The sequence below is a fragment of the Anser anser genome (genome assembly GCF_964211835.1).
Source record: "Anser anser genome assembly, chromosome: 1".
NCBI classification, from domain to species: Eukaryota; Metazoa; Chordata; class Aves; order Anseriformes; family Anatidae; genus Anser; species Anser anser.
The window spans coordinates 24,567,150-24,592,806 of record NC_139720.1 but is presented as its reverse complement, the minus strand read 5'-3'; the positions used below and the strand labels follow the sequence as shown (position 1 = coordinate 24,592,806).

At 37.1% G+C, this 25,657-nt stretch overlaps 1 protein-coding gene across 17 annotated transcripts in view; it reads right to left on the bottom strand.

Annotated features, from left to right (window-relative positions):
- CADPS2 (calcium dependent secretion activator 2) overlaps positions 1-25,657 on the bottom strand; it is a 311,395-nt gene that overhangs the window by 3,956 nt on the left and 281,782 nt on the right. For all 17 annotated transcript variants that reach the window (XM_083829288.1, XM_083829287.1, XM_083829297.1 and 14 more), the window contains 2 exons: positions 21,144-21,251; positions 1,145-1,249 (listed from right to left, as the gene is read on the bottom strand). In XM_083829288.1, coding sequence (XP_083685414.1) covers positions 1,145-1,249; positions 21,144-21,251 — 213 coding nt within the window. The remainder of the gene's footprint in view (positions 1-1,144; positions 1,250-21,143; positions 21,252-25,657) is intronic.

The window sequence follows — 25,657 nt, the reverse complement described above, 5'->3', positions numbered from 1 at the left end:
AAGAGCCAAATCCTGCTCCCAGGGAAATCAGTCAAGGTCAAAACCAACAAAACAGCTTGGGTGGTTCAGGGAGCCATGGTGACCTTATGACTTTCATCTCTCCTCTCTCTCTCTCTTTTCTTCCTCTTCCTCTTCTTTCTCTTCTTCTTTTATTTATTTATTTATTTTAAACTAGTGAATTCAGAAAGTACAAGTTGCAATGGTAGTGCCTACAAATTAAAATTCTTCCAACTTCACAGTTTTGCATGAACTTCACTAGAAAACATTTTGGAGAAATGACAACAGGTACTTCTTATTGCACATTTATACAGCTAACAAGAATGTTCTGACTTAAACAAGACAGAATTAAAATGAAAAAATTCTGAAATGGCTTCCTCTCTCTTTCCTAGGGGTATTAAGTAATATCTACAAGGGAGTTAGGAAGGAACTTTTTTTTTTTTTTTTTTTTTTTTTTGATGGTGAGGTAGCCCGTAATTGCCTATTGCAAGGTATTTTGCACTTCATTTCACATTAGCAGTCTAAATGACAGGACCAGACTGGAAGGACTGGGATTTCTATTGATACTGATGCCAGAGTATGAATCATTAGAAAATGTCATCTAATATCTTGAACATTGTTTCCCAACTGAACCTAGTAATTATATGTGCATAATAAAAATAATAGTTAAATTTTTCAGAGAGTGGGAAAAATGAAGTAAGACTGCTTTTGTGATTATTAAGGTAAAACAACAAAAAAACCCACAAAAAAACAGTAATATGACAAACAATAATTTATTAGGAATACTGTACAGGATTACTGTAGAGCTAGCAGTAATCTATTGACATTCATTGGAACAATTAAAATTTTCAGTGAGGGCAGAATGGCTGAAAATTATTATTGCACATATAATTAACTTTAGAGGTTTTAATAAATTGTTATTCTTCTCAAATTTGCAACAACTGTGAAAAAAAAGAAAGAGAAGAGAAGAGAAGAGAAGAGAAGAGAAGAGAAGAGAAGAGAAGAGAAGAGAAGAGAAGAAAAAATACAAAAATCCATGACCTTATTTCACATTTTTTAGCTTTTAGGGTGATCTATATATCCATGTTAATACTTCATCACTTTGCTCTCTTCACTATGCAGTCTAAGTCAAATACATATTTTTTACCTTCACTATCTTGATGAGAGTCTTCAGCTGGTAGATGTGAAGCTGAAGGTCTAATCTATCAGCCAACCACATGCATATGACTTTCATGGAGTTGCTATACCATTGCTGAAAAGAAGGATAAAAAAAAAAATCAACAAAACAACACCAAACAACCCTGCAGTATCCATTTAACAGATTTGGTAATGAGAGGTAATGAAACACTTTGAAATGATCACAGATCAGCACTTGAAGTCAACAATGATATAATTTCCTGTTAAGAGAATTGTGTGGGTCAGTAGGAAATCAAATAACTTGACCCAGACTGTTCTTTGCATGAATTAACAACTGCCATTTTATTTTTCAGTTATAACATTTTCAAACACAATCGTGTTATGCACTTAGCTATCTGTCAGTAAGAATGGATATTAAGTACAGTTACATCAGTTAAACAGCAAGGGAAAAAACAAGCAGGATGATATCTTGAGAGATTTTTCAGTACCTAGATTTTGTAATCCAAACTAGAAAACAGCATCAAACATAGAATATCAAACCTGTCTTACTTTTTCTCTTTCAAATCATTTCTTTACTAAGGAAGATTTTCAGAAATACATGGGAATTTTATATAAGTGTGGTCAAAACATCCCTCCACCTCTCTCAAAATCATCATATTAAGGTTTTGTTTTATGTTAATTATTGATTATAATTGAAGCCTACCTTATTTCCTTTTCATATTTTAGGCATGGGTATGTTTTTACTCAAAGCTTCACAAACGGATGTGGCAAGAATAAGCTCTCTGCTGTTGGTATCTACGCTACCATAAAAAAAAAAAAGCTCAGATCCAAACAGCCACTATAATAATTCTTTCCCACTAACTGGATTATAAGAGATTTTACTAAATATAGTTGCAGCCGCTTGCCTCCCCCTCCTGTAAAATACCAACCAGATGTCATTTAGTCAAACTGTAAAAAGGAAGGGATTTTTGTTATTTTAGCAGTGAGAGATTAAAAGAGTTTGTGTCACAGCTCTGTTTCTGGTTCCTTTCCCCACAGGGAAGAGGCTTACATTCTTTTCTAATGTAATTTCCCATGTCTTTACAAAATACATCGATATGCAAAAAGAGGAAATGTGCATATTTTAAAAAGCAGCACTTTATACATGGTATACTTTGCCAAGTAATTCAGAAGAAGGATCTTACATGTCTCATTTCTACATTAATTAATAAAATAAGATATATATAGGAAATGGGAAATGATGAGGACAAATTACTAGTTGCTGGATATAACAAAGGACAAAAATAGAATTCTTTAATCAACATGTAAACTGTCTGGAAAAAGCTTTAAATACACACAATAAAATATACGTGAATACTTTTTCTTTACAGGAATCTATGTCTCATTTCACTGTAACTATCAGTTTTAAGAAAAGGTTGAAATAAGAAGGAAGATTTTCATGTAGTATTGACTTCCATTTATGTTTAATGTGTCAAAATATATTTTAATTGCAAACCACTGGAAAGTAATTACTTTTACATTTTATTAAAGTTTCTCCTATTATATTCCTATTTACTATTTTATAGCAGTGAACAAACACACCATACAAAATGCAGATGGCTACACATTTCATAAAAGTAATTTGATTTATTCAATCAAATGTGGGACTGATTAGGTATCTATAAAATATTGTTTTTTAACCACTGACTGTCATTCCCATACTATTTATATTATTTCATGGATTACATGCACGCTGCTTTTGTTTTCCTTCATATGTAGCTGCAAAATATTTTTAATGTGTCTGAGTTGTTACTAAGTGGCAGCTCTTAAATGACATGTGTTGTATGTATACAGATGTCTAGAAGATAAAATACACTTGAGCTTATTCACTCCATGAACTCTATTGATCTAATAAGCAGAAAAATTCATATACCAAGCATTCTACCAGAATATCTATTGTTATTTGCAGTAAGATGAGCCCATCTATTATATTACCACTCAGACTCTACAGTTGTTAATCTTTAGCATAATCAAGGTAGAGAGCATGATATTAGTAGTGCATTTTTTTCAACACTGATATTCTCCCGTTAAAAAAAAATCAAAATAAAAATCCAGCAACATCTACAATGTATTTGTTTTTCATCAAACGACTGGCAGAAAGCAGAAGGGGCTCAAACTTGCTCGCACGATGAAACTCCAGGCAGGACTGAAAATTCTGTCATCAGTTGCTCCCTGCACCAGCACTGAATGCTGCAGGATCACTGAGAATAGACCCAGGCCATGTTTTCTGGCAAAACATGTGTCTTAAAACCCAGCCAGACAACTTAATTAAGATGGATGCAGTTCAAATTAAGACTCTCTCTATATATCTGTGATGCTTACCTGCACTGAAAAGAAAGCTAAGAAATTGTAGGGAATTAATTTTGCTTCTCAATTTTGTGAATTAAAATAATATAACATGTTTTCCTGACCAGTTTAATGTTAAACTTTGAGTATTTTTTTTTTTAATTCAATGATTGTGAAATGATCCTATGGTACTTGCTCTTCAGACAACATGCATTGTTCAGAAAAAAAATGCAACTGTTACTAGAAAAAGATGTATTCTTATTTTGAAGACTCATCATAGTACCTTTAATAAAAATCCCATCTAGTACATTTTCAGTGTCCTCCTAGAGGTACTAGAGGTACTAGAATTCCTGCTCACTATTGGCCTTACACCTCTGAGTCTTGTGCACTCAGAATAGACTAAAGCTGTATAACCATAGATCTGCTGTACTTCATGCCATGAAAAGTAAATATTTCCCTGTTACTTCTGGCATCTGTTAAAATGCACAGTGCTGGAAATGCCTCTTAGAGGTGGAATCCAAGGCCACACATTTTGGCAATTGCGAACATGTTAGAGATACTGGGATGCATCCTCTGTAACTTATGGGAACCTACTGAAAACTCACAAGCTTTGGTGATTTGATAATGGCCCTTGTTACACAGTTTTTAAGTAATAACAATTAAAAAAAATCTTCTAACAGATTTAAAGAAAAAAAGTCACTTTTCCACTACTAGTAATAGCACTGGGAGGACAGGTCGACTCTTGTAGATGCCAACGATACAGCATTAGTGCTATATTCTTTGGTGTCATCTATGCAAGAATAAAGCAGTAAGTGTTTATTATATATTTTTCTGCACATCATCACATAACAGCAGCCAACCACTTCAACAAAAATATGTTTGCCACCCTGTTCCCCCCCCTTCTTATTCATAGCTCATCCAGCTCCTGTAAGGGCGTGCATTACTCACTTCATTTTCCTGAGATACCTCTTTTAAAGTAAAAAATAAGAGAAAAGGAAAGGCTAGGGTTGACTCTGTGAGACCCCTGTATTTATTCACACTTATTGTGCATGACTGTAGACTGGTAAATCATATTAGCAGCCCGTCTCCCCATCAAGCTGCTACTTGCTTTCCAGCCCTGGGAAGGTTCAACAAATCAACAGGAGCACGGAAAACAGAACATCAGTCTAATCTAGTGTTTAAGGTGAAGTTTTCAAACCCAATCTAAGAAGATCTTTAGAGCAAGCAACAAGCTGAAGGGCTCAGAAGGTGGTATTGACAATGAAAGAGTGTTGAAATATTGAGAAGCGCAGCACTTGTGCATTTTTAATAACAAGAGGGTCAACAAGGACACAGCTCCCTCAGTGCCAGTAGTTGCCACACCAGGGCTATAAACGCTCTCAGTTCATCAGATTTCTTAAACAGTTCATCAGCTTTCTTAAACACCCTAAACCCCCTCAGCGGACCTTTAGTCTTAAATTAACAAACCAAAGCAATGAAAGAGGGTGCAGCTTGAATGGCCAGCATTGATCCCCAACGGGGCTCGGCGCGGCTACAGGCACTGAAAACCTCTCCCCATTGTGGGGAGGGATTGACAAACCTCCTTGCCTAAATAGTCCAGCTGAGGCGGGCTGGAGGCACGCAGCTGTAAAGGGCTCCCCTCGCCCCACTCCCCGCACTCACAATGCGCCGGGCAGGAGCTCTTTGTAGGGCCCAGACTCCGCAATTTTCTAACAAGGATTAAAGTTGTTTCTCGGCAGGGCCGGTGAAAGGCGATTTAGCAACATACCGTGCTTTCTTCAGGCGAGTTAAAGAGAAGTAGTTAAGGAATGTCTTTATTCTGTTGACTGGTGGAAACACAAAACAAATATATTAAATATTCACCATCTTTCTGGCTGCCTGAGCTATCACGTTTGCAGAACAGTTCAATTAAATATAACACTTCTTGGCTGAAAGCAAGCACTTCACATTTATTTTTTTGAAGTTTTATAAAAAGGTGCAGCTGTTTGCCACCTGGAAGGAGGCTCAATACATGCTAACACACAATGCCTCAGTCCTCCCAGGCCTGGTATTCCTAGAATCTGATACACAGGACCCCATAGAGTTTCTGTATCTTGCCTGCTCTTGACAAATGGGCACTGTCGAAACGCTTTTACTGCTGAATATGGCAGGGGAACAGCTTTTCTAGGAACCACATTTCATCTTTTTCCTGAAGCCTTTATCTCACTCTTGATTAGGAACTGAGTTGCTCAGACGACTGGGGGATGTTTTTACTTCCTCCGGCTCTACTTTTCCTACTTGGAATAATAACAAAGTATTCTTCTCACTGAAGAGATTGCACATCAAAGGCAGTATAAGCCACAATGCATAAGAAATATCTTAAGCGTGCTAAATACTAAGTGCTAAAGCTGCTATAGCCAGTGCTATAGCATTTTTTCAAGTTTTTGATAGCGTTAGTAGCATGTCGAGCAACTGTAAAAACATCTAACATTTGTTAAGCAATTTAAGAATAAATTACTCCCTGAAAATGCAAGTAGCAAAAGTTAGAAACAAATTCCCAAGTAAGTTGCAAAAGTTATTTCCCTCTTTGTAAAATATGAACAATCACGCTGATGTCCTTTGTTAAATGCTGATGCTAATGTGGGAAACCAGCGTTATTTATAGTGCCTTTGAAAACACTGAGGTGTAGAAGTTACAGCGGTATTTTTAAGATTAGGTATAGACATCACCCACCTAAATGAGAATTTTCACCTGAGCAGTGAAGAGCTCACAAGCTCTCCTGCAGGTTGGAAAGGCTTGGTAACTCTTAAACAAACAAACAAACAAAAAATTGGGGAAGGAATTCTCAGGCATGACATATTAAAAGGCCACCATGACACATCAGAAGGTGGTCTGCAAAATGACTGCATCTTTTAAATATACACAGGAGTATCGGAATAAGAAATCAAGTCAACAGTAATTAACATTCAAAATATCTGCCTTTTTTTTTTTTTCCCAGAAATTAAAAATATTTAGTTGTAAGCTAAGAACAACAATGAAGTAATTTTGTATCAGATGCTTATGCTTGTCCCTCAGGTTTAGGTAGCCTTATGATTAAGAATGACTGAGAAACCACTGAAGGTTGAGGAACTACAGGTAGACATAGAGAAAAATATTAATTTATGTGCATCTAAAAATTTTGTTTGTACCCTCCTCTTGCCCCACCAATTCTGATTCCTGACACCAGTGATTTCTGAACTGATTAAAATAACCATTTTTTCTGCTGGAGAGAGACCATAACTTGTTGACTTGTTGTTGTAGTGCCCTCTCAATGCTCCCTGCTGTATCTTTACTGCCCTGAGAGGAGCAAATTATCTCCCAAGTGACTTATCTTTGCTAGAGTGCACTGGTTGTAAATGTGGCCCAGCCTGTGAGGCACTTCCAGTTGCATTTCCAATGCAGATAACTGTTTCAGTGACAAGGAAAATGAAGGAAAAGAAGCTGGGGAAACCTTGGAGAAGAGAAAGGTCTCAAACTAGAGCTTTCCCGCCCTGCTACCAGCTCCACACAGCTTCATAGGAACAGCCACTGCCCTTCTGCAACAGATGATCCAGCCCTGTAAGAATGTGGCTTCTCATCATACGTATCGTATGCTCATAGTGTCTAGGTTTGATGCTGAGCGTCTGAGTTTATGGTGCCATCCTTGGAAGAATATTCTACCCAAAGTTCAGAATTCTGCCTCTGCAGGAAGCCCGTGAAAAAGTGTTGTTTTCTCTTTCCAATGTCTCAACATTATTACTCTGAATCAACAGAGAATTTCATATTACTGAGATATGATTCTATACTAGCGAAAGTAAGATTGAGTTGGCAGAAATGGTCTTTTAGCTGGCCTCTGACTGTAGAAATAGAAACTGCAACACCTCTAGGTACAGTACAATTTTCAACTACACTTGTAGCCTGGATCTTCTTACAGCTACTCTAATGCATCTGGCTCTTTGGGGGGGGGGGGGGGGGGGGGGGGGGCGGGCAGAGTGAGTGGGAGATAGCAATCTTTCTGTTTAGAACATCAAAGAAGTTTACACTATTTCTCTGAAAAATGAAAAAAAATATATCAACCTTCTGTTTCAAAGGCTGCTATGACAGAAAACTGATGTGGCCTAAATTCCATAGCACGATGAATATGGGAAGGAACAGCTGACATTACAACACGCAGACAGAATTGTATCTCCAACTTATGGACACTGCTCAAACTCAACTTCCTCACCTACACTTCCTGTATATTTACTATATCAGGACACACTAAAATAGTTTATTTAATATTTACAGAATATAAAATATAATCAACACAATACAAAAACTGAAATGGTGCTTTATCATACTCTTTTATCCAGTAACAGTATATATATACATATATATATACCCTTTAATTTGCAGACATCAGACCTGGAAGGTTTCAGGGCTTATCTTTGCATTTTCTTAAATGCTTGCAAAGTTCAAGGAGAAAAAAAAAATACGTTTGAGAGTCACCATGTCACTACTTCTACTCTTTTTGCACTTTTTCCCCTAGGAGTTTTCATTTAAAAAAATGAAAGAAATAAAAATTAGGGTAAGCATGAGTGGAAAATTCCTGGAGTTAGGCTTGTTGGAATCATGGGGTTAGCAGACACTACAAACAAATGAAGCTTTTCCACTACATCAAAAATCAGATGTTTCAAGCCCTTGATCTGGAAAAGGTAAACAGTTAAATCAATACTAAGTGTAATACAAATAAACTCTATTTACCCACAGTCCCCCAGTTCACTTCAATTCCTTCCCATGTTTTCATTAAAGGACCTGTCTAAAAGTCCCCCTATTGCTGTATCACTCATTTCTGCTGAAATACTCTCAAGCTCACTGTTCCTTCATGTGCTCCTACTTTGCACCAAGACTCTGAGACAAAGCTCTTCCACCTTGCCACAGTTTTATGCTTCTAATGCTCTACACCACTGATCAAGCCATTTTCCTGGAAATGTCTCAAGTTTTCATCCAGCTTCCATGTTTTGCTTCCTCCTCTAGGCCTGAAATGCTAAGCCAAGTTTTGAATTTTGGCTTGGGTATGTGCAAAAATGTTCACAGCCTAATTTTCAGCTACATGCAACAAGAAAGAAGTGAAAACAAACAAACAAAAATGCATACTGTGGTCTGCTTCAGTACTTCTACTTCCTGTGATAAACGGATCAGGACCAAGATTTGTTTAGTTTGGTATTTCAAATTATGAGCTCTGTCTATGTACAAGCCCTTCCCTTCCCTTCCCTTCCCTTCCCTTCCCTTCCCTTCCCTTCCCTTCCCTTCCCTTCCCTTCCCTTCCCTTCCCTTCCCTTCCCTTCCCTTCCCTTCCCTTCCCTTCCCTTCCCTTCCCTTCCCGTGTGTGATTGTAGCAGACATTAATTTGCCTTTTGTACGCATGCTTGGCCAAGGAAGAAAGGTTTTCTTCCAGTGGGACTCTTCTTTTGGTTTTCTTCTGCCTTTTTCGTGTCATTACCCAAATGAACCTCTCAGGGACCTCAAAAACATTTTGTTTTTCTTAAGACTGACTAATTGATGAACCAAACACTTTAGGCTCGAGTCAGTCTCCTCCCTGCCTATTTGAATGAAGGAGTCTCACTGTCACACCCAAAGCAATCAGGAGAAAAGGGAAAAGAGCTCAGCAGAAAGAGGAACTCAAACCCTGACAGACAGACCCTGTTCAGTGGGACTCACCACAACAAACAAGTGAACAGCTGCTGGATCAGATTATTTGGTGGCAGACAGAAACATATTAGGTAGGCTGGTTTTCAGGAAGCAATAATAAAAAGAAAAGAGAGAATGGGGCACATTTAAAAACATTTTAAGCACCTTTGAAACTTATAGGAAAAAAAGGGTATTTTTTTCTGAAACAATAAAGAACTTCTTAGGTATGAAAAGCTCATGTTTCAGGAGGAAAGTCATTTTTTTTCACATCTTAGACATATAATTGGAAACTGAGTAGTTGCTATGGAACTGCTGCCAATTCACAAATAAACATACATATTTAGTAGAAAATACACAGTCCTCCTCTCTGCCTACATTGCATACTAGATTGCTAAACAACAATACAGCAATTTACAATATTTATTCTACTTTATAATGTCTTTTTTTTTTTTTTTTTTTTTTTTACTGCCTTCTTCACATATGGTAGATGCACAGAGAAAGTGGAAGTTTTTGCAAAATTAGACATGCAGAACTCTTCCTTCCCTACCTGGACATATGTAATATTACTGTTCTGATCTTAAACACTAGCTACTAACATAATATGCTTGTGACTGTGAGAGACTAACAGCACAAACAGTTCCCCTACTCCACTCTGGATACGCAGTCTATCTGTGAACAGTACTTCCATAGGTTATTCTGGTGCTAAAACTCTCTGGAGCAAACACTGTCAGTCTCGCTGTACAGTGTTGTATTGCAATTTGGGTGTATCTGCAAACATCCTCCAAGGCACAGAATGGGGAACATCACTTGAGTGACCTTGAAATGAAAGCCAGCTTGGATCCTCAAAATAAACAAATGAACATAATGTGAAATGACCAAGTTTTTCATCATTATAACACCAGCTTCTTGCTATACGGAATCTAGTTTTACAAATCCTATCAATGCTCATAGCTGCAGAAACACTATGCAGTTTTCCTAAATGCATGTGTAGCATTAGTAATGTTGAAGGTCCAAGTTCCCTCTACCTGTAAGGCATGTAACTGAGACACCTACACCTGCTTTTATACCCAGCCAGCCTGTATTCCCTGGGGAGTCCCTCGAGGGAGGCCTCTGTACCGGGTACCAAAAGCCAGGTGGACCAAAGCTGGGCCAAACTGTGATGCAGCCTTTAGGTACCCCCCTCACATCAGCAGCTCTTGTCCTGGAGTCTCCTGTTTAGACTCCCTGCTCCACGCGGAATGAGGTAAAACACATATTTTAATTAAAGTATTTAAAATATCAGGGGTTCCTCTGTGTGAATATTTACAGACAGCTTATTCATTTCCACCTCAACAATCTTGACTCATCATCCGTTTACTCTGCATGGTATTGTAGCGGGACACGACAGGGCTGGATGCAGCTGTGAGGTTGATAGGGAGTTGCACAGTGGTGTAGTCACTCCTTTCCTATGCCATATCGATCGGGCACCACACCAAGCAGCGCTAATGCGGAGCAGAGGTCCAGCCTCCTGCCTCCCTCTGTCTTCTCTCCTTCCCTCATCTCTTTGGAGAAAGCATCCTTCGATTGAACAGGTGCTCCTTTCCATCTCTGACCCTATTGCACGTGTGCACTCTTTCAGCTATGCAGATTTTACAGCTGGGTTGCTATATATATATATGTATATTATTTTTATTTTTTGAGCTCATTTTTCTAACTGTTATTTGTAATGTTTGTTTTGCACATTGTGAATGATTTTGCTACAGCATAGTATAAAGGACAGCCAGTGCTGTGTAAATCAAAGAAACATAAGATAAAACACTTGAAAATATTTAAAGAAAATCATCTATATCAAAACTTTTTGCACGCTTACATCAGTGCTAAAGATTCAGTTCCCCTTGATCAAGTAGGTTAAGAAGTTCCTTCCACTGGCGACTCACTAACTTTGTCGCTGGTTTCAGAGCACTCTGCAGAAGCCACACCTGGTACTATTTTGACTTACAACATAGCAACCTCTTTCTGTTACTTCAAACCCTTTATAATAAAACTACATTATTCTTATGCTTTCTGACACTGTTTTTCTTGTGCTGTGGTCAACAATGTGGTTGTGCGTCTATTTGAAAAATCAAATAAATTTTTAAACTAAGCTTGACCCAAATGAAACACAAGTAAAAATATCAAACCCACAAGTAGGGTTTCAGAAACCACAAGGTTCTCCTGCTGCTTAGATGTGTGTGAATTACAGTACATCAAGAAATCAATATTCTCTAGATGGTGCTTGTGCCTGGCACTTCATGGTGAACAAACATTAGATAAGACAATATAAATGGTACAATCCTTATTGATTTCTCTTGACTGCGTAGAATGTGAAAGCTACAGCCACAGTTAACACTTACTGACAGACTCATCTAAAGTTTCAGTGCTATTTTATATTTTTATTGTTGGCCATGCTCAATTGATTCCATTAAGTTGCTAGACACATTTCAAGCCATAGAGATAAGAAAAAAAAAAATGCAGCTCCTGGAATGAGACGCTGCTACTTTGTGCCTAGCAGGATAAAAAGGTTAAAGGACTAAATTGTGCCTGGATGTTGGAAGGAGTTCTCTTTTATTTGATAGAGTTTGTTATTGTTTTTAGTGAATGGATACTGTGAGTGATGGATAGATGCATTTAAATACATTAAATAAATGACTGAGCGGTATAGACCAGAAATGTCTATGGAACTGTACTGGAAGTTCCCAATGTTACAGCCCCTCCCCAAACAAACAAGCAAAAAACCTGGTAGTTCCACCTCCCTTTATGACACAATTCCCTCAGGATGAAAAAAAAAAAAAAAAAAAAAAAAAAAAAAAGAATTGGCTGTAAAATCTTGAGTTTGGGATATTTTTTTTCCTATTTTTCTTCCTGCTTTGACTCAGGATCCACATTTTTAACCGCCTTTTCATAGCAATTCATACATTGTTCTTTTTCCAAAAAAGTGAACTTCTCATACATTTCTGAAAAAACAGCATGTATGACTGCATAAGACACTCTGAATATCAGAATACGAGATTTAGTGCCCTAAAAATAGTTCTTTATTTCCTTTTTATACACAAAGAGCAATAGCTCTTTTAGCAAGCTATCAGAATATCTATTTCATAGAATCTTACTCCCCTGCTGGGAAGATTTAAATAATATGATTAAATTAGTGTGAAAAGGGTAGCAGACATCTATTCCATGAATACCAAATTAAGGGTGGGCTATGGGATAAATAAGGTCCTAGAGAAAACCATTTTTATATCTTTTTGGGCTGTTTGATACGTAATAAAATCGAAATTCAGAAATTAAAAATGTAATCAAAACTGAAGAATTGGAGAAATGTATCATAACAAAAACATATCAAAACCAGCCATTGCATTATGGTTTCCTCTAGAGAAAACACTCTCAGCTACACTGTAAAACTGCTTACAAAGTGCTGAATATTCTGATCCTGAAGCAGCAAACTCTGAAGCACATGCTTTGCTTTAAGTGTGTTGTGGTCCTATTGATTTCAACAGTACTGAGCTTTGCTGGATTGATAGCAGCATAATCAGCACCCTCCAAGAGCGGGCACTCTTTTTCTCAGCGTATTCAAGAAAAAAAAAAAATCAAAGAAAACTATACGATATGAAATCAGAAGGGAGTTACATTTTTTCAGCTTTCAAATGAACTGTTTTTCTTTTACAGATTCCTATCTCAAAAAAAAAGGGCTGAATCTACTTGAAAACATGAGAAATAATTTAGTGAACTTTGAACAGACTTTGATTAGCAAATTTGTAAGATGTTGCTTGCATCTTGCAGAAGAGTTTCATATATTTGAGCATATTAATATAATTCACTTTTTCAGCCCACATTTGGTGATGCTGCCTACAGTTTCCTTTAAAATTCTTTTACCAAAAATGACACGACAAACTGTTTTAAAATGACAAGAAAGTCTCTAGATCTAGAGAAAGCTGCTGAGTGGTTCTCATATCAAGAGCTTTCTATTTTCCCTATAAAATATTAGACATAATTAAAGGTGAGTTAAGACTTTGGTGAAAATCTAAAGAGCATCGGAAAATCTGAGCACTGCTCAGCTTTTCAATTGCTTTTCTACTTCTCAGTTCTTTTAAATGGTTTTCTATGGCAGGAACATTTTTCTTAATTAGTCACAGCTAATTAGTGTTCTGGCATAGACAAGTAATCAGAAATGTCAGAGCTGCAAGGCTACATCTCCCTAATCCTTTGATAATAATTTAGCCTCCTGGGAGGGCCTCAAGCTGCGGTAAGTAGTGGCTGACAATAAGGCAAAATTAGGTGGGCAGCAGACCATTAGGATAGAAAAATAAAAAGCACTACCAAATCCTGCTGAGCACCATCAGGCAACTAACTACACTGCCAGATGAGGTGCCTGTTTAAGCCTGTGTTGTTAATTAGCTGATTCTACCAGACCTGCCACATATGTCCAGGTGCATCATGCAAAGATGTGTATTTCTGGGTTTGCGCCAAAGGACAATTTTGCACTGTGATCAAATTTCAAGAATCCGAGAAAGAAGCCCACATATTTCTTGAAGATTATTCTGACTTATCAAAGAAATAAGAAGATCAACAAGCTACAATCCATTTTTGTTGAGTCTCTTAAGTAATTAGGCACGGTCCTCTCATGTTTCTCAGTTTAATACAAACACAGCTTTTGATTCAAATGTGGCCTCTAACCAGTTCTACCTAGTCTTAACTTGCTGAAATGCCTTGGCATATAACCTAGATCAAAAAGTAGACATTTTGTCAAATCACACACTTGCAAATAATTATGTAACAATATAAGGTAAAATTACTTATTAAAATTAATGTGACAGGAACCAATGTGAGAATGGGAAAAATCACAACTGAAGTTTTTCTAATAAAACATTGTTGAGTACTGAATACTGCAGTAATGTTGGTTTTGAGGTAGACCTGAGCAGCACAAAGAGTTCATACTATGGAAAGCTCACATGTAAAATACACATTCCTCTTAGCTGTGCAACACCAGCCTAAGTTTAACTCACTTGCCAGGGAGAAGCATTTGCACATTTTTAACGTATTTTTTTTTTCTAAAATGTCAGAAAACTGAAATAAATGATGCAATTGAATGCAGCATTTGCTAAAAATGTACTAGCAGATATTATGGCAAAGAGAAATGAATCTGTGCCTGGCAAGATCACGGAGCAGATCCTCCTGGAAACTATGTTAAGGCACACCTAAACAGAGAGATGGCTGGTGACAGCCAACATGGCTTTACTAAGGGCAAATCATACCTGACATATCTGGTGGCCTTTTACAACGGGGTACAGCACTGGTGGATAGGGGAAGAGCAACTGACATCATCTACCTGGACTTGTGCAAAGCACTTGACACTGTCCCACATGACATTCTTGTCTCCAAATTGGAGAGACATGGATTTGATGGATGGATCACTTGGTGCACAAGGAATTGGCTGCGTGGTGGCACTCAAAGAGCTCAATGTCCAGGTGAAGGCCAGTGACAAGTGGTGTTCCTCAGGGTCAGTACTGGGACCGGCGCTGTTTAACACCTTTGTCAGTGACATGGACAGTGGGATTGAGTGCACCCTCAGCAAGTTTGCCAATGGCATTAAGCTGTGTAGTGTGGTCAACACACTAGAGGGAAGGGCTGCCATCCAGAGGGACCTGGACAGGCTTGAGAGGTGGGCCCATGCGAACCTCATGGAATTATACAAGGTCAAGTGCAAGGTCCTGCATCTGGTCCAGGGCAATCCCAAGTACAAATAGAGGCTGGGTGGAGAATGGATTGAGGGCAGCTCAGAGGATAAGAACCTGGGGGTGTTGGTTGATGAGCCGGCAATGTGTGCTTGCAGCCCAGAAAGCCAACCGTATCCTGGGCTGCACCAAAAGAAGCGTGGCCAGCAGGTTGAGGGAGGTGATTCTCCCTCTCTGCTCTGCTTTTGGGAGACACCACCTGGAGAACTGCATTCAGCTTTGGGGCCCCCAGTATAAGAAATATGCGGACCTATTTGAGCGAGTCCAGAGGAGGGCCTTGAGGATGATCAAAGGGCTGGAGCACCTCTCCTATGAAGACGGGCTGAGGGAGTTGGGGTTGTTCACCCTGGAGAAGAGAAGGCTCAGGTGAGACCTTCCAGTACCTTAAGAGGGCCTATAGAAAAGCTGGAGAAGGACTCTTAATTAGGGAGTACAGTGATAGAACAAGGGGGAATGGTTTTAAACTAAAGGAGGGTAGATTTAGGCTAGATATAAAGAAGAAATTTTTAACTCAGAGGGTGGTGAGGCACTGGCACAGGTTGCCCAGAGAGGCTGTGGATACTCCATCCCTGGAGGTGTTCAAGGCCAGGTTGGATGGGGCTTTGAGAAACCTGGTCAATTGGGAGGTGTGCCCATGGCAGGGAGGTTGGGTTTAGATGATCTTTAAGGTCCCTTGCAACATAAACCATTCTATGATTCTGTGATAAGCACTTCATATCTCCATTTAGGCACAGAATGAAGCACATGACATAGTAATCTTTGGAGAATAATTACTACCTCAAATAACCTCAAGTACATCATTGAATTTAAATCATCCATCCATTTCTACTCCTGGAAAAGAAAAATAATGGTTGTGACACAGAAACAATACTAGCATCTGAATCACATTCCTGACAAAATACAAGTTTTTTTTGTTTGTTTTTGACAGAAAGAAAATATCACATCACATCTGGACTTTTGAAATACAAAAGCCAAAAGCAGCTATGGAAACCTGAAGTGCTTCAGCATTTATACTATTCATAAAGATGTCACAGCCCACGAGGACAGTGACATACACCAGCAGTCCCTGTGAGGCCAACAGGACTAGTCAGTCACACCACACCAGTTTAACATCTGTAAGAGACGAGGCAGGAGGGACGAAGTCAACATCTGCTAACAGGTGCCATCATTTGCAAGCTAACTAGGTGACCTGCTTGCCAATGCCAACCTTTTCAGGGTGAGTGCTCTGACTACTTCATGTGTTTATGTTAGGCTTGTGCAGAGTTTTCCCAGAAATTAAAGCCTAAAAAAAGTGGAAAATTCTTAAGCTTTATCAGTGATTAAACACTGATGGGTTAAAATGGTTCCCTTAAATCATTCTTTGTTTCTTAATGTAGCAAGCAACTATTGCATAAAAGTTCATTACATACATAGTCTTAAAATTAGAATTGTACATATGTTTACACAGTAAGTTTTTCATGACGGACCCAACACAAACATAACCTATAAGATAATGTTCTTAATGGCAAATAAACCAAGACTATTTTAAAGGGAAAATGTTTGAAAATTCAATAATATCCATTCTTCAGGTGCAATTAACAAGTACAAGAAATTGAGAATCTACCCAAGTGGCACTTAGGAAGTTTACATTACTACAGGAAGTACTACATCAATGATTTATACAGTGTTTTATGCAAAATTACTTTTTTTTTTTTTTTTAAGTGAGGCTTGTTAGACAAATCCAATTTTATTCTAAAGAAAACAATTTTTAATTTGTAAGTCTGATGTCACTTAAAATGCTCAGGAATATGGGGACTTATTAGTCTCATTTTAAAAATTCAGGTAGCAACATGAATCTAAGTCTAGGCAGTGATGATAACCTGACATGTTTATGGACATAGTGCTGTTTTTATTGCAGCTACCAGTAAAACTCCATTGATTTAGATAGTGTTGAACCAGGCTCCATGGGAAATTTAATGCTGGATATTTTTTACATCTGAAAATTTTGTGACCAGATACACAGCACAAATGTTCTTACATCATCCATCAGGCAGATTATCTTTATAAATAAGAGGGGGCTTCTTCAAATTAGTAGTATTTTAGATTTATCCTAGGTTTCTCATTTTCCCATTCTCCAAATACTACTAATACAGTCTTTTCTGAAAAGATTTTTAAACTAGTGTTTGAAAAGTCTAACTTTGTTTCTAAAACATTTTATTAAATGTTATTTTAAAAAATTGCTTCTTGGTTTAAATTATTAGACTTTAAAAGAAAAATATATCACCTATAATAGGTGATGCTTTGAACCATAATTACAAATCTAAATCATTAAACAAACACAGAGTGCCTGTCTTTATGGTTTGGTTGCTGTACACTGAATCTGTCTGAGTCACTGCAGCATTAATGGTAGAAAATATTTGCTTTACTTGAGTTTATTAGAGATATAAACTTGTCTCACTGTAACTTCATTGTTTTAGATTGCTCCAGTGGCATATAGGATTGGAAGGAATCATATGGATCACTGAATCAACCCTTCAGGAATCACAAACAGGGAGCAGACATTTAAGCCAGAGGTGCTGCAGATCTTCCACGTGTACAACACATTACAAAACCTTGCTAGTGCTTTTTAAAATCCTCAGCACTAAAAACAATCAACAACTCCCTTCTCCCTTCCCCCCCCGCCCCTCCCCCCACCTATAAACTGCTACAGATGAGAGGAGAGCATAATTTCCTTCCCATCACGGGAATTTGGTAGGTAAAATTCCCAGCTGATCCTAGGAAGAGGACCATGTCTCACAACAGGAAAACAAAAAGCCCTCACAGCCTTTGACAAGTTGACCAAGCAAGAAATTCTTTGTGACTACAAAGCTGTTGATGAAGTTGGAGAACAAGAGGATGGCACACTGACCTCTGGTGCACCAGGAGCACCAATCCACATCGTTCTGAATGCTGTCTACACCCATTCCTGAGGAGGTGAAGAATGAAATGCACCCAGAATCAAGTAATTCAGACGAAAGAGAAGAAAAAAGTAACTGCCTGGGTTCTGCAGCATGATCAACAAAGTCACTGAAGAATAGGATTTGAATGGTTGAAAATGGTGCAGAGAAAAATTGATGCCTAGTCTTTCAAAGTTCCCTGGAGATTTGAGCATCTCTCTCATATGTAAAGACTTATATCACAAGTTTAATTTCTACTCTGAATTTTCATATTTTGTATAGCATAGCAATGCTTTCCCAGGCTTCTCAAGCACCACCGCAAAACAGTGCCTATTTTTTGCTTTCTTCCTAGTTTGAGACTTCTCAGATGGCTAGAAAATTCTCCAACTTCTAGCCTTAACATACTTGTGACCCATTTGCAGACATTTTCATTTACATCAATACTATTCTTAAATTTACATGATCTTTGATACATACATTTCTTCACATGGTAGACATCCCATGTTCTTGGTCAGTTTAATAGCTGTTATCACATAGCAGCCCTAAATCAAGTCAATGAAATCCATGAATGAGTAATTTGTAAGCATACAATTTTGGATTAAAATTGCATCCAAGGCCTGATCTCATATATATCAATAGCTATCACTTCTAGTATACAGAACAGTCTGTTGTGTTTTTTTTTTGTTGTTTTTTGTTTGTTTGTTTTTTTTTCTTTGTTTTGTTGGATATTCTGGAAAACCAAAGTTTTTTTAAAAATTTTTTTCAGTGGTTTTCATAGACATGCATTTTTCCTGTTTTGCTTGGCTGATGATTTCTTACCTGGTAGAGATAGTGTGTATTTTAAGGGGAAATCAATAATGACGTACAACTGCAGCCAGTCAAATGGCTTGAAGTATATTTACACAGAAACTTCAATATATTTTATGATTTTTATTGAAATTTAATTTGATAGAAATGAATTTATAAACAGTATCTAGGTTTTGTTATATCACTAATTAAGGAGAAAAAAAACCCCAAACCTTCCAATATCATGTTCAAATTCTTGCTCAGTTACATTATTATAAATATGAATTAATTTTGGGAAAGGTGAGTTTACACAGTGAGATGTCTTTGTTTTAAATTTTCATATGCTATGAACTTGCATATTTATTAGTACATTTGTCTGATTCTGTCCCATTGATTATGTCCTAGTGTGATCTTATGTAGAAATGTGATACTACCATATCCGAAGAAAACTAAAGGTACAGATAAATATTTGATACACATAATACTCATTATGCTTCAAGAACCATGTACATCTTTTTTCCCTCCTTGCAGCAATAACCACTGGCCATGTCAGCATATGATGCATACGGCTGAATAGAAGAGGACAAGAATGGCTTTGTGTCTCTAAGGCAAGTGGTATGTCATGGCTTGCAACTGATACAGAAATGTTTGCTTGTGTTGAAAAGCTTCTTTGCTGCAGTAAAACCTGGGAGAAGTCCTCAGCCCATGTTAACCCCAATAGTACTGGTTAGCCTAACCCAAAATCATGTCACGATTTGATAGATAGAAACTATACGGATGACTTAATGATATAGATGATCACTTGCTAGTTCTCAAGCCTCTGCCCTGGCCCTGTTTGGTTTACTGCTGTGGACGTAGCCTAAGGCTTGGTCCAATTCCATTACATCAACAAAGTCAATGTGGTCTCTCCAGTGAGAGTTAGACTTGGCCTTAGGCACATAATTTTATTAACATTCAGAAAATTACAACATAAGCAAAAATAACCCCAAAGAAAAACAAAAAATAGAAACTTGAAAATGAAACATATGCTTGCAGATTCAGTGCAAAAGCAAACTGAAGCAGAAGTTGCAAATATGGTTTTAGTACTTTGTGAAGGTGCCAGCTGGATGGATGATAATTTTTCTACCCCTGCAGGGCATCAAAGCTTTTATAAAATCATTCTTTTCACACATATTAGCACTTAGCTTATTAAAACAGATGATACTTTTTTTTTTTTTTTTTTGTAAAGCTGCCTGGGAGTGTCTGGAAATATAAAATCTGAGAGATAAATCTCATTTTGACCACCCAGTCTAACAAACAACAAACACTGACATGACATACCATGGCTGAGAGTCTATGTTATGGGACCTTCTGTGACTGCCACAACTGTAGTGTCACAGTAAAGGCTGTGAATTGCTGTTATGAAAACATTTGCTGTAACTTGCATAATTAAATGAAACTGCCAGCAAAGCTTTCTAAAATACTTAGGAGATGACACACAAATAAATACATTTTGAAGTGTGTATTATATTCCAGAATTTGTTTTGCAATGGATTGCATTGCACAGTGTCAGAGATGACACGTTTCCACGTTTGAATTCCTGCATAATTATAAGTGACTGACATCATTGTCATGTAAATTGATTCAAGTTTATAATAAAATAACTTTTAACTATATTTTACATGTGTAGTGCTTTGAATTTATACAAAAAAATGATACAATTTCACCCAAAGTTTCTGCTTCAGGCAAGTCAGAAAAGGACATACTTCCCGACCACCATAAATTAGTGGTCAGAACTTGATTAAGCAGAAATATGCCCAGGAGTGATGCTAGTGGCCTTATAGGAGAACCTCACAACAGGAAAATTGTGGTAGAGTAAGTAGTTGATTGTTTCTAACAAAAAGAGGGCAAATCAAGGTAGAGAAATGGCTGGAGGGAGGCTGCAGAAGCTAGTATAGAAGCTGAGGAAAATTAGTACAAAGACACAGAGCTGGCTGGCAATGTGTGTGCCTCGAGGATGAGAAAGAGAATTATGAAGAAGCAGGATCAAAATTTTGAATAGGAATTCAACCATTCAATGAATGTTAAACTTTAAGACCTTAATAGTTTCAACTAAAAATACCATAAAGAAAAATTCCAAAAGTCGTTCCATGGTAGTACCAGTCAAACCCATAGATACACCTGGCATAGCTGGCCTCTTTCCATATACAAACAAGCAGAGATAAGTAGAAGTTCCTTACTTAGTGAAATTAACTCTGTAATGGAGTCCAAAAACCACACCAATCCAATTCTCTCCATTAACAAATTCAAAACTGAAAAATAAAATTGGACTACTCGCACTGGAAAAAAAATGACTATTTCAAATAACAAACTTGTAACATTTTTATTTATGCCTTCTAGCCCTTAAAATTTCTATGCAGAAAATGAAGAAAGGCCACGCTTGATAGGTGAAGACAATATATAAAATGCAAAAGAAAAAGCAATCAACAAGGAAGAACATCTGAATGGCTTGCTGAATATCATCAAAATGCAGCTTATACACTCTACTGTAGTAGTGATACCAGCAAGTCTAGCAAGGGGAGTTACTTACATCAAATAACTTCTCTATATACATTTCCTCATTGACCTTTTCTCGAAGTATATCCTGGTTTTGTCGAACAAACATAATGTAGGTATCTGCTAGATCCATCCCGGGTTTCTGTGGAGACAAAGCAAGGCCAAAGAGTAGTGGGGAATGGAAACAGAAAGGCCACACAACAACTGAGACCTATAAGAAGTTATACATGGTTGTAATAAAAACTGAGATTATATTACAATGCTTATATTTGTAATAACAGCATTTAGTAAATCTGCTGTAAATTCTGAGTTAATTACCAAGTCCAGGAGGGTTCACTATTAGTAAAGTTCTCAATGTTACAACTTAACGAATGCTTTCAGTCATAAACCTGCTTTGCCATACGTGAATCAAGAAAGAAGTCTTGGTACTTGTCATCAATGGCAAAATTGGACATCTTCCTCTTTGTTCTTGGTGAGGCTGCCATAACCATCCCACTCTCAAGGTCCATTCTGCTATCACATTCAGAAAATGGTTGAAAAACACCACATAGTTCCTCTTGCATTGCCTCAGATTTGTTGCCATCTGGTTTCAATGTACAGCTGAACTTTGTGTCTGAGGTTAGGTTCGACTAATTCCAACACAAAGTTCAAGCGCTTCACTGAAAGCAAATGGGTTACAATGGCACAAAAATGTTGGTATGAGAGAAGCCCTTTATTTCTGAAACTGTTGCGCTAGCACAGTCAGCTCAGAGGATGACTAGGAAAGGAGCAAGGACTGAAATACTTCCCTTCTTGCATTAATCCATGTTCTGCAGGAATAGCAGAGTAGGCATAATTTTCATACACACTCAAACACAGGAGAGTTCAAGAAATGCTGCACCTATGTCAGGCCAGCTAGAATGGTTGCTGCAGCTGCTCTTTCCTGCCTAGTTGGGATTTCTGGAACTCTGTATCCATAAAATGTTTTTTCACACTAAACCCTTACCCTGATAGCCTGCAAAGTCCCTTTTTTCCTGGTAGCATCTGCAGAGCAGGTCAGGAGTTCACCTTTCTCTAACAGGAATCAAAACTGAGCATGAGCACTTTGGAAAGTCTTCTGTGTCAGGAAGTATCTTTTAAAAGTATCTTTTGCTCCCAATTAACAATTGTTGTTTGTTTGGCTTTTAAGTTCATGGTAGGCAAAAGAAGGCTAAGTTTTATAACTTACTTTACAGTAAGTTTTGGCCCAAAGCTATTTATAAAGGATTCAGATTCAGATTCTATATAGATTATCAAAGAGCTCTAGCGAAGGAGAACAAAGGCATCTGTGTTCAGTCCCTGAATTCCAAGGTATAAGTCATCTCTTTTTTCTCAGAAGCTGTTAGTGTCTCAAAACAGATAGATGCAAAGCTGTAAAAGTAAAATATTCAGCATATTTTAAAGACCTATATGCACAAACTGGCTGATATAGTTAAAATATTTACACATATTTCATAGTGAGGCTTGCCTTTTAGTTTAGAAGTGGACTTTATTTTTCTCATTCTTTATTATCATGTATGCGACATATATAATGTATATAAACAGGTCTGAGCACACAAAGAAGGAAACATGTAACATGCCCAAACTGCTACCTGTCCAAAATCTGCCGCTCAATTAACAGGATGAAAGTGTTCTCCTCTCAAAACTGCAGTGAATGAAACCTCCTGGATCATGAGCTTTGTCTCTTTTCCTTGGATCTACCATGAATATGACCCAAAATAAGCTTTACTTTTCATTTACTAATTTTCATGAATGACAGCTTGATTTCTTAAAAATAATAGTTAAATGTGGAATGATGGCCTGGTTTAATGATCCTAGCATCTCCAAAACTCACACTGAAAAACTTAACATGCTCTGCACATTTACATTAGTCATTCCAGAGGCAATGTAAGTTCATTTAAAAATCTTATCACATACATACAGATGCCAACATGAAACTCTTAAGAGGAAAGCAGTACCATTTATATTTAATCTGAGTTACACACCTTGATCCTAAACACAGAAATAAAAATGTAAAAAAACAACAGATAAAATTGTTCTCTGTTAAAAAAAATGGTTCATGGAAATCACGGAATTCCAATAAAAAATATGCCTTCTTCATTAAAAGTTGACAGAAATATTTTTTACATGAAACTAAATAACAAGTGAAAACAGAAAGCTATGTATATTCCCTCAGTATACCATTTGTGATGGTACAAAAGAATATGACAAGAGCTGAAATCGCATGTACTTTCAAAAACCTCACAGGAAATTTATAGGAATTAGACTAGTTTTAACTTGGAGAGACAATGGGAAAATATTTTGAAATCTCAGAGGGTGGGTGAAAGAGATAATCTAACAAATGAATACCTGTTTATAATTCTTGGAGATACATATTTAAACACAAAAATGAATCTTCCACTGAATGCTAAAACCTACTGGTTCTCCAATTCACACAATTTTTTCATTTACTAAGTTCAATAAAAAAATGTTTGTCTTGCAGACAGGCAAATCTAGAAAAATAACATTTCCCATCAGCATCAACTCTCCCCTTATCTTTGAGATGTTTACCTAGTCTTGAAGCTGTGACATATGGGAATTTCACACCTAGTGAATATATTTTCATGTATCTTGTGGCACAGGAGTGTAATCATTAAAAGAATATACACAAGTAAGAGTAACTGCAACAGCTGGTGACATTTACCAATTAGAATTACAGTTCTTTAAAACACTTCATCCTTCTTTAATGTGTGCAGGATAATTATCTTTGAAATTGCTGTGGAAAAAAATTAATTTTCCTATTAAACAGTGTCTGCCTACAGTAGAAATGTCTGGATGAGGAAGATTACCAATATTCTAACAATATGATTTTCTGTCTTAAAAACTCACTGAGATCAGTACAAGCTAACCATCTTGCTCATGGCAGATGAAACACAATAAACATTGAATGAACCAAGAGTACATCAAATACTTCATTATCTCTCTATACAGGATGAAATGATTTTATTTGTTTTCTCTAAACATGTGAAAGAAGAAAAGAAAGCTATTAGAAGCACCAAAACAGGAATAGTGCTATATAGTTAATGATTTAACTTTTTTTTTTTTTTCCCATAGGGATTACATATTAGAAGTGAACCTCTGGTTACATGACCCTATCATTGTTCGACTATTTTGGTTTATTAAGTCTCAGAAAAAAAGAAACAGGCTAACATAAAATAATAATAATAAAGCAATTGGGTGCACCTTAAAATGCAAACTGAGATATACTTTAAGTAGCTGTCACAGTGGACTCTTCATTACTAATAACAGACAGATCTTAAGCAACCCAGTCTCCACTTCTATACTCAAAAAATAAAATTTTGCTCCTGTGAATCTCTGGCAGAACATTTGCAACAGTTAATGGGAGAGAGTTATTTACACATCTTTGGGAGAAATATTTATCCTGGTATGTTTATCTGGATAAGTGTTTTGAAATGCATTTTGTCTGAAAACTTCCCCATAAAAAAAAAAAAAGTTTTTTTTTTTTTTTTAATGATAGATAAAAAGTTATTGTAGGTTTGTTTTATTCAGAACCACAGACAAGATGTTTTGCCTATCTGAAAATGAAAGAGAACCAAACAAAGAGATGAATGGAGAAACTGGAAACACAAAGACATCAAACAAAATACCAGGAAATGAAGAGTTGTAAATAGGGTTACTTTGTCGCTGGTTACACAAGTAACTGAATACACTGGCAAGTGAATGAGTTTAAACAAGGGTGTAGGCTTCAGCACATTCTTTTTTAGGGTTAATCACTAGTTAACCTGGCAAGATGAACATGCTGTTTGGAAAAAAAAAAAAAATCCTTCTTAATTATATACTGCAAGTGCTCTTACTTCCTGCTGCTGCACCTAATCCCACAGGTGCAGGTTGTCTCTTTTACTATTCACTGGTAGGTGGGTCCAGATCGACAGTCAATTTTTCATAGTGACAAATTCAGATAAAGAAGAAACAGCTTAATCTTTCACCATTAAACAAGGAAACACTATCATAGTGTCTATTTAACAGGGAGGCAAATTTAAAAAAAGAAATCTGTATTCCATTTTCAAACGTGATGTAGAAACTCTATTTATTATGAATGACACACATGCTCCCACTGGTGATGGGGCATCTGGTCAAAAGTAATGCTGCTTTGCCTTGAGTTCTGGACACTCAAATATTTTGCTGCTGAAAGGTCTGCAACAAGTTTAATACTGCTACTAATAGTAGCTTTTCCCTATAGGAGAGAGACAGTTAAATTTCAGCTTTTTATAATGCAAGTTTGTCATGAATGTCAATAAAAACCATGTACATTTCTAAATACTTGTATGATGTTTACTCTCTGGCATTTGCCACAGCACATTTCTTAGTATCAGAAAATATTAAGCATACTCGTACTCTTGATGTTACCAGGACAGAAATGTAGTCTTCGAGTTGCTACCCTGTCAAAGCATTCATTTTTCAAAGATGAGAACAGATGTTACAGTCCAACTATATAATAACTAACTTCTTCCTATTTTGTTTTTGCTCTCC